General features: G+C 44.1%; 1 protein-coding gene across 1 annotated transcript in view; it reads left to right on the top strand.

Moving 5' to 3' along the window:
* Positions 1-3,897: 3,897 nt before the first annotated feature.
* man1a1 (mannosidase, alpha, class 1A, member 1) overlaps positions 3,898-12,860 on the top strand; it is a 122,288-nt gene continuing 113,325 nt past the window's right edge. Inside the window, exon 1 of the mRNA XM_041958704.1 lies at positions 3,898-4,602. Within this exon, the coding sequence (XP_041814638.1) occupies positions 4,093-4,602 (510 nt within the window). The 5' untranslated portion in view covers positions 3,898-4,092. The remainder of the gene's footprint in view (positions 4,603-12,860) is intronic.

Below are 12,860 nucleotides of genomic sequence, written 5' to 3'. Positions count from 1 at the left end.
GTCGTAATAGTTCATGATGACAGAAATGTCCCGTGTCTGATTTAATTGCCACGTAATGGCTGATCTCAGTAGGTTAAAGGATGAGTACAACAACAAGTACAAGTAGAATAACTCCCAGGGAGCGCTGAATTTAAGATTGAATAGTGTACGAGTATACAAAGGGGATTTTTCCTTTGAGTGAGCCTTAAAAGCGTGTTTACCCTCCACTACCTCTCCACAAGTTCTACCAGCTTCACGACAAAGGATTATTTATTTCTCCTCAACTAGAGTACCCTGACACCGCTGGGAAACGGTGTTTCTTTTGATACATACATCATCAACAGCTTCCCATCTTGAAAACAATCCCGCTGAAAAAGTCAACTTTGATGAAACGACGCAGGAAAGAATGTCGGCTGCCAAAACCGCGGCCACGAGAGGCTCTCCGCTCGATATTGAGATGCCATACGTTTCATCCAAGATTTAATTTTCTGCTTGAATCGCAGTGAGAAGGTAATCACGCACGCGTGTGTCATCAGTTGGACAAGTTGACATTAGAATTTCAATATGGCAGCAGGCGTCTGTCGGGCCCAGATTAGACTTTGTGTCTGCGCAGTTGTCATCCAGCAGGTGAAGTGTAGGTGAAGCGCATTATATAACTGACAGAGCTTTTCTTTCTCTTCGTTCCGTGATTCAAACCGGCTGTTTGTCAGAAACAATGAGGTCACTGATGTTTGCTATCGAAATGTAAATGTTCAACAGCCAATAAAATTCTCCTACACGTTCAAACCACACAGAGAAGAGGAATTATTCTGTTTGATTCCGACTCACCAGCATCTATAATAGCACAGAACAAGTCCAACATTGATTTTTCCCCTCTCTCTGATAAAACTTTAGTAATAGCTGAGTCTAATTCCATCTCAATTTAGGAATAAATTGCACGTCTCATGTGTATCACTGACTGGTTCCTCAAACCACGATTCACCAACGGACAATTGAAATGATTACCATTTAGCTCCCAGATCCGCACACAGACTGACAGAGATCATGGATCTCATCAGTGAAGAGTATGTGTGCATTCATGCATGCGTATGAATGATAATAAGCACCCTGCACAGAGTAATAGATGAGGTTTTCAGCGGTAATCAGCTGTGTATTGTGAGGAGGGTCGCGGGCTGCACCTCTACATCACTAAATCCCGTTTTTCCTCATAATTGTGAGTACGTAATGTTCTGGACACACAATACAAGAGTCGGTAAAGTCTTGGTGATAAATAATCTAATAGCAACAACAAATCTGCTGAAGGGTTTAGTGGCTCATTTTTCAAAATCGCCTGCATGGTAATAAGTTATTGGGCTGACGCCACCTACTCATTCTTTCCAGATTGCAGAGCTGAAGGTCACATGACATGGTCAGAAGGTAAGCTGAGGAGGAATGTCACAGCTGGGGGAAACACAACAGGCCCAAATAACTGTCTCTGCTAGCTCGTACATGTTAAAAATATAAGAGGATTCTTTATTGTGTTGAATAAAACATGCAGAGAATACTTTGAATGTTAAAAGTGAAGTTACAGAGCAGCCTGGACATGTTGGTAGCCGGCTAGCACAACAGGATCGGTTACACACATTATCATTTAGCCTATTTTAAAGTCTAGGATAGAGAACCTGATGTAAGTTAAATGACTAATAACCCTCCACCAGGTCTGAATCCACATCAAATCAAATAAAGAGGGGATTCATCGGAATGCCACTGAAGCTGCACTGATCATTTTTTGGCCACTAGGGGGCAGAAAAACATGGACACAGGAAGTGAAAACAAGTTTCTTCATTGAGAACAAGAACTGTGTGAAGCAAATGTGCTTTTTCTTCAGGCGCTTCAGGATATTTGAGCTATCTGTCCACCCCTCGATGACTGGAGACATACAGCTAGCAAAACAGATGCTATGTCATTAAAGTGAATATTATTGATCACCCTAAAACAGATAAAAATTAAATGTGGACGAGTTAGTTCAACCAGGGTCTTCACTGCTGCGCCTCCACACTTAAAGGATAAAGCTGGAGATATTATATATTTTTCTTACTGTCAACAAATCCCATGAAAAGACTAAAACCAACAATGTGTTAGTCTGTCTGGCTTTCAGCTCCAAGCCTATTAGCTCCTGAAAATGTCCTTTTTAAGAAATGGGTCACAAATATATTCTTTCATTTAAAAAAGACAAAAGCATTTGATAAGAAAAGGACTGTCACGGCTTCAGTCAGCTCCTTGTATTCATTGCCTGCACTAATTCTAACTCTGCTGTCATTTCAGATCCAGCCGCTCCCTGCTGCCAGGCAGTAATCCCATCACCTGAACATCCACGCCCACCTGCTCACCTGCCCCACTTTCCCCTCAGCAGTTTTGCAATATGCAGCAGATACCAGCCCATTTCCACTCAGTCTTTACCAGACTGACTAGTTTGTATCTGTCCTGGCATTTCAGCCTTTGTTGTGCCTGATCCACGGACTGATGCTGCTCTGCCTCACCCCCGTCTGGCTCAGTTTGCCTGTTCCGACAGCCTACCTGGCTTTGACCCTTGCCTGCTTTTAGATTCATGTAAACATGGACTTTTATCTTGACCTGTCTGCCTGTGAGTCATACTTTTGGGTTCAAGCTTGTTGTTTTTCTGAGCCACTACAAGGACTCTGTCGTTTATAGAAAACATTACTCAAGCATGAGTAAATGGTGCAGCATTTGTTCAGGACTACTTTCAGCTGTGGATTTGCTGTGCAACCATAGACTGTACATATATTGTATGATGTAGATGTAGCCCTATATATATTTATATATACATTGTACATTAGTACTGTAGACATTAAAACTATGAAATAACACATATGGAATTTAACAATAATATGTAAATAAAGTAAACGTTAATCATCAAATGCTCTGGTGAAACTGGCTCTGATGAGGACCAAGAGTTCCCTCTGCTGCAGAGGAGACGTTCAGACACCAGCCTCAGAAATGGCCAATAAACAACACTTTAGGTTCCAGCTGTCAAGTCTGCGGGAGACACAGAGAAGGTGAATGGCTGGTATCTGCATGTGTGGTTTCCACTGTGAAGCAGGAGGAGGAGGCGTGATGGTGTGGGGGTGATTGGCTGGTGGCAATTCAAAATTCAAAGCACGCTGAACCAGCGCGGCTAGCATAGCATTCTTCGACATGCCATCCCATCTGGTTTGTCTTCATGGGACCATCATTTGACTTTCAACAGGACAATGACCCAGAACACACCTACAGGCTACATTAGGGCTGTGTGACCAAGCATGTGATGGAGTGATGAATCACATGACCTGGCAATGACATCACCTGACCTGAAGTCAGCTGAGATGGTCTGGGATGAGTTGAAGGAAAAGCAGCCAACACTTGCTCAGCATGTGTGGGATCTGTTGGAGAGGTGTTCCAGGTGAGAACCAGGTTCCAGGTGCTGAGCGAACGCCAACAAGCTGCCATCAAAGCAAAAGCTGCAACTGTGAGGAATCGAAAATATAATATATAATATATAACAAATGTATTGATTAGTTTTGTTGCTCGTGTTATTTAATATTTTTGATGTCTTCCACATATATAAAGAGTCTGATCACTTTGTTGTTGTTGTTTTTTCACAATAAGGTAAAAACATGAGCAGATTTCTCTTTACAAAGAACCAGCTTTGTCCAAACTCGGTCTTCTCGTGGTCCTCCGTTCCTCTAACCGTACGCTTAGCCGAACATGAAGCCGTAATAGCGGCTGTCAGCGCTTTTATACCCAGCCGCTGGAAGGCCACGCCCCCAGGGTTCCCACCACGCACAGGGCAGAAGGTGATTAGCTCATCGCAGCTGTCAGTCACGCCCATCTGCCGTTGCTTCCTGTGTGAGCCGTTAGACTCGGTCTGTCTGCGGAGAGTCTCCGGTATGGGTAGTCGTGTTACTCCTCAACTTTTTACCGGAGATTTTCCCACTGTCACTGCACATTCGACACGGTTTACATCAGCTGGAAATGGATTTCTGATCGGAATAAGCCGAAAGTGAGCCCGACGACAGTTAATTCGACCGTTTAGATTCATTTTTTGTTGTTCGAGTTGTTGAAGGAAGAGGGAAAATGCCAGTTGCAACTCTTCTGCCTTTTACCGCGACCCCGAATAGGAAGTCTGCCAGCCCGACCTCCTTTAGGTTGACGGAGAAATTTATCTTGTTATTAGTGTTCAGCGCTTTTATAACCCTGTGCTTCGGGGCCATTTTCTTCCTACCGGACTCGTCTAAGCTGCTTAGCGGAGTTTTCTTTCATTCCTCCGCGGTGGAGACCAACACCCGCACCGGTCCGGACAGCAGCTACTCAGGTTCGGCTGGAAACGACGAGAAGTTCCTGGCCAAAATCAGGAAAGACCACGAAAAGGCTCTATTGGAGGCCAAGGATACTCTACAAAAGCGGCCCGACCAGATAAAACAAGACATTCAGACTGAGAAGGAGAAAGTTGTAATGGAGGGTATGGGTCAAGGTGGGAAGGATGTCAATAATTTACCTGTCGTCGACTACCACCGTCCGCCCGGGGCGACTGGACACGAACCCCTGGACCCCGAGACCAGGGACCGGCGGGCTAAAGTCAAAGAGGTAAGGATCTGTTGAGCTCCGGAGCTGCTCGTTGCGGAGAAAAACGTCGCGCCAAACTCCGCCGCAAATCTGACATTTTAAAGTGTGCCCTGGTTTTCAGGAGCTGATATTCATGGTAGAACATGAAATAACACCTTACACGAATCGGTCATATCCACTCTACAATTCGGCACGTATATAACACACCAAGGAGAGTTAGAGTGAAAATAATTTGAACTTTTACAAAATGTTCACTTGTTATCTCGTGAGGCTGTTCTGTAGATAGACCCCGCGGCCAGCGGTGGCACCGAGTGCACGCCGAGTGTTCAGCTTGTGATTTTACTGAATCAGAACTAATTATAGTGGATAATCTGTAGCCGAAATGCGCACAACATCTAGTAGTGTCCATCTGATGATATTAGGCCACGTTTTGAGGTCTACGTACTATTGCCGGTGATTTGAAACATTAATTTGACAGCTTTTTAAACGGAGTTTTGCGTGACGTTTTTCTTTCCACGAAATGTAGCAGCACTCAGTTCCTCGGGAAAAGACAGGAATGCGTGCATGATCCTCCGCCCCCCCCGGGCTGATATACCTGTCTGTCGAGTTTCCCCGTCAGGACAATAAGGGGCTGGTACAGAACCAGCTCTGATCAGGGTTTATGGATGTGGGGCTGAAACACACCTTTAAGCCTCTCACATATTTTAATATGAGCTTCATTCACAGTGTGCTCCACAGCTTGAAGCTTGTGTGCCCGCTCACAGCCTGTCATTCCACAGGATGTTAGCCTCGTAGCCTGCAGCAGGGTGGAAAACACCAACAGGTACCATGTCTGGTATCATTGTGTAATGCCACTGCACAGTGTGTGTGTGTGTGTGTGTGTAAACAAGTGAAAAGCCTGGTGGTGAAGTCTCAGAAGTGGTTTCAGGTGGCTGCTGATGGTGTGCAGTCAGGCTGCGGTCTTATCTGTGGTGTCATGATCGCAGCTCTCTGATGCAAAAATATCCTCTAAAATTTGAAGCGAGTGGAGATGAACGCCGTGTGTTCAGGGTTATTATGAAGGACAGTTTTCACACAGGGCTTTGGGGGAGCAGTTGTTGTAGATCTGCTCACTGAGGTGGCTTGATTGCCATTTGCTTGTTCAGGTGGTTAACCGGTGGACTCACACAGGACCACTGAGTGAGTGAGCAGAGGGGGGTTTGGTGGAATGAGCTCGTTTGGCCGGTGTATACACATTCAGATGGACTAATTTCAGCCTTTCATTGAAAATCATTTGAGAACAGAAATCTGCACATTATTGTGGCCCAGAGCTGATATGAAGCAGGTCAGGATAAGACTTCCCTGAACAGCCTCTGGGGTCTTTTATGGCATTGATCCCCAACCTGTGGGCCGTGAGTCATTTGGTTCTGGGCCGCACAGAAAGAAAAAATAATTTCCATTATTTTTTTTTTTTAACATAATTTGAAAAACAGGTGGTGCCTGACAGTGGCAGTCTGCAGCCAGGTCCTCTTGACATGATTAAAAAGTGGATTTACGTTCATTATTATTGGTATTATTATTATTAAAGAGAAAATACCACAGTTTTTAAAGCCGATCTTATCATTTTATTTTGTTTTTATCTGCTACACCTTTAGACTGGGCCGTGAAAATATTGTCAGACATTAAACTGGGCCATGGTACAGAAAAGGTTGGGGACCACTGTTTTATGGGACTATGGTCAGCACTGACAACATGAAATAGTACAATGATGTATTTGACTGAATACCACAGTATCAATAATGCGATCATATTTGGGGATGAGCTTTTGTGCTTTAATGAGACGAAGAAGATTCTGAAAAACAATAATTGGTGAAGAGCAATCAGCTGTAAAGTCTGATAAATTCAGAAAATCTGATCAGTTAACGGTAATCCAGCTTTCAACACCCTGAAAAGACAAGATTGAACTTTTGTCGACCAAAGTCCCCCCACTGTCCAGTGTTTAGTCACAGCATGGTCATTCATCAATACATAGCTGAGGTGTCTGGTTGTAAACGCTGCTCTGAAACCTGAAAACATCACTGCATGTATTTAGTATTAAAGACACACTGTTTGAAATGCCAGTGGGGGGGTGTTTCTGACCTCAGGATGACATCACCTGCCAGGAAAAGGTTGAGACACCCTGCTGTCAAGCTGTCAACCACACGAACGCGACATTAAACGCATCATGTCGACGAGGGGCCGCACTGTTTACAAATCGCATTTTGTGGGTAGCGTGCATCCTCCTGTCAGCTGATCGTCGTCACATCGTCCGTATCACAGATGTCTAATGCATTCGTCATCATACTGATGGCAGCACAAACACACGTCGCTGCCGTGAGGACTTCAACTGGAGTACAGCTTTTCTGTTCAGTCAAAGTCTTTCCTGCCTGTGAAAATATGAACTCATCAAAAACCCACCGCATCAAATTAAGAAGAGAATAAGAATTAACTGCAGACTGACATCCAGCTCCTTACTGTAGCATTTAAGGTGGAATAAGAAGACATTATTTCTGCCTTTAATCGTTAATTGTAAATTATAGAGACGTTCCCTTAATTTATAGCACATGTTGTAAATTTAAAGCACCTGACAGACCCCCCCCCCCATCACAGATATCCATTTTTCCTCCTTTTTTGACACGTCCGCCTTCATCAGCTGGCGATCTGTCGTTGACTTCAGTAGTAAACTCATAAATAGATCCAGCAGTGCTTTAAATAGTAAAATAAACACCTTCTGACTCCTCGTCAAACGTGTCAAACATCAGATTTTGGCAGCCTAGGTGCCACAGCGCTGTATTTTTCTTTTAAAACCGTTTGTTGTGTTGAATATTTAAATGAGACGGTTAGTTAAAAGATGGCTTCCCATGCAGATGTGCGGTGCTGCAGGACTTGGTTCCTTTTCATAAGCTGCACAGCAGACTCAGTAATAAATAAGATTTCCCTGACTGATCACATTTCACCCAAAGACTTTTTCTCGCAGCAGCTATAACTAAATCCTGCTACAAACAGCATCAAGCAAATCACATCAGGATATTGACTGCCATTATATTATGAATATACGGTGCCGGCGGTTAGCAGCGGAGTGGCGACTCCGACGCTGTCTGTCATCCGGACACCACGTCTGCGTGACGGCTGCTTCGACCGTGAGGCTGCAGTTTGTCACAGTGGAAAAACAAGGTTGCCCGTCTGTAACTAGATACCATTTTCTGTTTGCTCAGAGTAAACGCACAGTGCTGCAGAAATGGTCCATGACAGCGCAATATTTTCTGACAGGAAGACAGAGACAGACAGAAGTCTGCAAACCTCCAGCCTAATGAAGCACCTGAGAACCCTTTGGAAACTTAGGATGCAGACTGAAGTGCTTTGAACTACAAGAAAAATACACCACAAAAGTATGTTTTCTCTCTCCTCAGCGTGTACAGGCTGTGTCAGACGTGATGCACCTCAGATACAACATCTTATCATTTTTAACTGCAGGAGAAACAGTATTTAACCACGAAGGGCAGAAAAACGAGGCACCCTTCTGACATCATCGCTCGTAGTCTTGATCCAATCTAAAAGATCTTCCCGAGCAAACCACGCCGTCCTGTCAGTGAAGCACGTCTCATTCGAGGAGTTTATTTGCAGATATTGTTCTTCCCTTAAGATTCAACATGCATCTATTCCCGAGCTCATCATAAGGGAAAACAGAGAACAAACCTGTTCATCCCATCGCTCTGATCAGAGTTGACCCAGCAGTGTCGGTGATGACTTACCAGATTTCACAGCAGTTCGGAGAAATGTCAGCCGAGGCGAGTTTCATTTGCTAATATCTCTGGTGGTTTGAGCCGTCCGGTCGTGGCTGTGTGTGAAATGCATGAAACCCGCAGCTGTGTCCTGCAATTAGACATGCTGATCCAGAACGTTTCAGACGTCTGTCTCCAGAGAAGACTCGGCACGCTGTCCTAGATCACCTGCCACCATCAGGAAGGAGTGTCAGAGTCCAAACATCCAGACAACATGAGCTTCAGCATGTTTGAGGACATGGAGAAATGCTCCTCTGCAGTGCTGTTTTTTAAGATCATGCAGGAATTGTTTTTAATTTCTTGGAACGATCGTCGCAGTAAAAATAACGCTTGTAATTGTACATTAACAGTAGTTGCAGTGGAGGAAGAAAATGCAATAATTTTGTAGCAGTAGCAGGAGAAAAGAAGTGGTAATAGCAACGGCAATACAGAAAGCACTAATATATAGATATCAGGGCTGCAACTAAAGATCATTTTCATCATCGATTAATCAGCTGATTACTTCTCTGACAGATTAATCATTCGGTCCACAAAATGTCAGCAAAAAATGTTTTTTCTTATTTCCATGATGACGTCTCCAGATTGATGAACAAAAACGTTCTGATCATAATCCCAACGAGAAAGAAAAATACAAAATCAGAACCAGAGAAGAGTTTGGCTTGAAAAATGACTGAAACAATGAATCAGTTGTCAGAATTGTTGCTGATGATTGATCTTTGATCGATGTGCGTATTGTTTCAACTGCAGAAAGATTTTCATGTCTCTTCTTCACACGATCAGTCAATTCATTGATCAGTGGAGGGAAAAAATAATAATTCTGCAGCTATTTTGATGTCTTTGGGTTTTAGACGATTTGTTGGACAGAAGAAGCGATTTGAAATCGTCGCTTTGGGCTCTGGGAAACTGTGATGAGCATTTTCTACCATGTTTCAACATTTTATGGACTAAATGTGAAAATAATCGTCAGATTATTGGATAATGAAACTCATCATTAGTGGCAGCTCTACCTTCAGGGAAGCCACAGCTGCAGCACTCATAGATGAGGTGCTGGTGTGTTGACTTCTCAGTGATGCTCTGATTGGTTGATCTCATCTCAGGGTCTTCATGGAAGGACTTTGTTGAAATGCTGTTCTTGCTTTGCTGCCAGCTGTCGGTTTGGTTGTTCTTTGCTCTTTTCTGGCTTTAATAACCTTTAACAACCACTTGTGACTGTTGGATTATTAACTGGATCAAAGACGGTCGGAGGGAGAGCCGCCATGTGTACCACTATAATATCACGCTGTCATGCTAAAATGCCAGGTCGCCATCCTTGCGTTTATTATTCATGCATCCATCTCTATTCACCCACATTCTGTCTGATTTCTCTGAGCTCTTATCTGTCATCAGCTCTAATTATACAACCTGTCAATGAAGCCACTCGTAGCTGTAGTCAGCCTTGACCTCCGGGTCATCGCTCAGCTGAACTCACTGCCCCTCCTCAGTGTAAAAAGATGATATATTACATGTGGAATGGCAGAAACTTGCATATAAAACATGTCTTTACCAGCCGTCCCTTCAGCAGTTGATCTTGTAGATAATTTCAGTACAAAGCTACAATCAGCTGTTGACCGTATTTCCCCCCCAAATTTTCGCAAACCAAAACCCACTGTGGAGAAGACAGAAAGTCAGTCAGCTCAAAAGAAAGACAAACTTCAGGTCCACCTCCTGTAAACCTGGACCAGAATTTATTCCAACCACTCCAGAGCTGATGGTGGTTGTTAACAGTGAAACGATGGACCGAGACGGCTTCAGTGAGTTTCATTTTGTTCGTTGTTTGTGCTTTATGATGATAAAATCATGGAGTCTGGTGGCTCTGGTGCCAGTTTCTGGTTGAACATGAAGGATCTGACTCTAACACAAACAGGGATTCACTTCACAATCTGAGCCTGTCAGTGGCAAAATCTGATGGTCGTTTTATCTTATTTGTTTTAATTTTCCTTGTGTTTTATTGTTTTATCATGAATTCATGATTATTTCTTTTATGTTAAGAGCTTTGTGTGGGATTTTATGCACACATTGTGCTCCATAAATACATTTTCCCATTATTATTATAACTGTTACTGTTATTATAAAATGGGCTGACATCATTTGCAATCATAAGTAACGTGACGAGGCAAATGATTCATTCACCTCATTGTTATTCAGATATTTGAAGCCATATTTAGACACAGCTGCATCTGACAGCTTGAGGTTTTTCAGCCTCCCTTTCTGTGCGTTTTGTTCAGCAGAGCTGATAACTGCTGACCAAACACTCTCCTACGTGCCCCCGTCGACCTCCGGTGTCTTGGGGTTATGCTGTGAAATTATTTGAGGATAAAGTTGTGTGACGCCGGCGTCTTCCTCCACCTCACCATCGTTTGATCCAGTCATCGAGGGATCTGCCCTGCGGCGTTACGGCCTCAGTGGTCGAGCGCTGTGTTTGTCGTGGGCAAAGGACGGGCTGCGGGGGCCCCTCTATTGAGGATAAACGGCTTGTTGTGAATGGCCGCCACAGTCCTACAATCAGCGAAATCTGTTTGTCTGCTCGGCTCTCTGGAGAAGCTGTCCAGTCTGCAGCCCGGGGTGTCGGGGAGGCTTTAGAGGAGAGGGCGCTAATGACGAAATCAAGCTAGCTGTGGCCGATGCTGGACCACCTGCGGTTCCTGACGCAGGAAACTACTTTTCTGTCTGTTAGCAACATGTTTCTTACCGACCTGCAGTGAATTACATTGTAGGATTTTTATCATTCATGTGGAATATTCTGGAATATTCTGACACGTGGAGCGATGTGTTCCCACGAGGGAATTTGGTAAATTGGAGAGTCGAACCAGCACAGTGATGCTAATTAAACCCCTGATAGCCGTCAGTCTGAATGGCCTCACCTGTGTCTGGGACACATTTTGGGAAACAGGCGCCTCTTTTTCCAGACTTTAACTCAGCTTCACAGTATTGATGTTTAAACGTCTTTAAGCGCCTCCTGAGGAGAACAGGAGAGTAAAACAGGAATGGATCGTTACAGTTGGAAATGACTGAAACCGACCTGAAAGTAAAACCGAACTTCTTCGGTAGTTGTGTCATATAATTCTGTGTATTTTTGTGGTTTAGCAGTGGAATTGCTGAGTTCCTGTTCTTTAAACATTAATCTGTGACTGTATGAATGTGTCAAACGCTCGGTGGACCTGCGTCACGCTCCCTGTGTCAGTAGTATCAGTTCCTCGTCAGTAGACTAGAGAAGTACCATTTAAACACAGTCTGTTTACCATTTGACCATTTCTGGAAAGTTGTGAAATTTATATCAATCACCTTTTCTAGCTTTAGCAGTGAAATGTGTCTCCTGCAGATTCAGTGAAACCACATTTTGTTTCTCCCGACATACTGAACAGATTTTCATTCTCTTTACGTTCTCTATTTTAAAATTAAACACTTGATCTTGTCTGCTCTCTGTCTGCCATGTCCTGACAGTTACATCTCAATGATATTCAACTGCTGTGCCACTATAAAACCTGTGGAGCCGCTGACTGGAGCGCAGTCGGTGGATCAGGAATCTTTGTCAATGCCGTGATAAAATTCAGGATTTTATTCATTCAGTTTTAGTTTTTTATTCAGTTCAACCATCATATCTGGCTCCACGTCACCTTAAATACAAACGGGCCAGATGATTTCCACAGTCAGATACACGAAGTTTACATTTAGAAAAAACAGCACTAAAAGCAGTCAGAAAATCAAAATTCACACAAGTAATCTATTACACTGCATGCAGGGGATACCCTGGATCTCCACTGAAGCTTTAATATAATGGCAGACTAATTAATACACACAGACTCACCTTGTCTGCTCGGAGCAGCGGCTGCTGTCCTATCTGACTCATCATCCTCCTGTGTGTGTGCGTGTGTGTGTGTGCGCACGTGTGTGCGCGTGTGCGTGCGTGTGTGTGACTTGTTGCTGTTTAAGTATGCAGATGAGATGCAGATGAGTGTTTGACTCGCCATAAGGACTGTGTGTTTGCAGAATTTACTCCTTTCAAGTCACCATCTTAAAGGACAATCGCTTCACGTCCTGTCAGCCCGTCACCTCAGTCAGCACCTCTTCTTCTTTGAAACACACACACACACGCACACACGCACACACACACACACACACGCACACACACACGCACACACACACACACCTTGCTGTTCAGTGAGCTGTGGATTAAGGCTGGTGGTTTGTAAAGGTTTCTCCTCACTGTCCAAAGCCGACAGTCTCCCCTTCCATCTCTCTATGCCTGTCTTTTCCCTCCCCTCCCCTCCCTCCTCTCCTCCCTCCTCTCCTCCCTCCTCTCCTCTTCACTCCCTCTTTGTTGTTGCTTCTGTCCCTCCTTCTCCCCTCTCCTCCCTCCTTTTCTACTTTGCTGTATTCCAGATACAGTTCAGTTGTTTTTGCCCTCTCTCTCTCTCTCTCTCTCTCTCTCTCTCTCTCTCT

Source organism: Chelmon rostratus, chromosome 18 (assembly GCF_017976325.1).
Source record: "Chelmon rostratus isolate fCheRos1 chromosome 18, fCheRos1.pri, whole genome shotgun sequence".
NCBI classification, from domain to species: Eukaryota; Metazoa; Chordata; class Actinopteri; order Chaetodontiformes; family Chaetodontidae; genus Chelmon; species Chelmon rostratus.
Note: the sequence above shows the minus strand (reverse complement) of the source record. Positions and strands in the feature narration are given on the sequence as shown.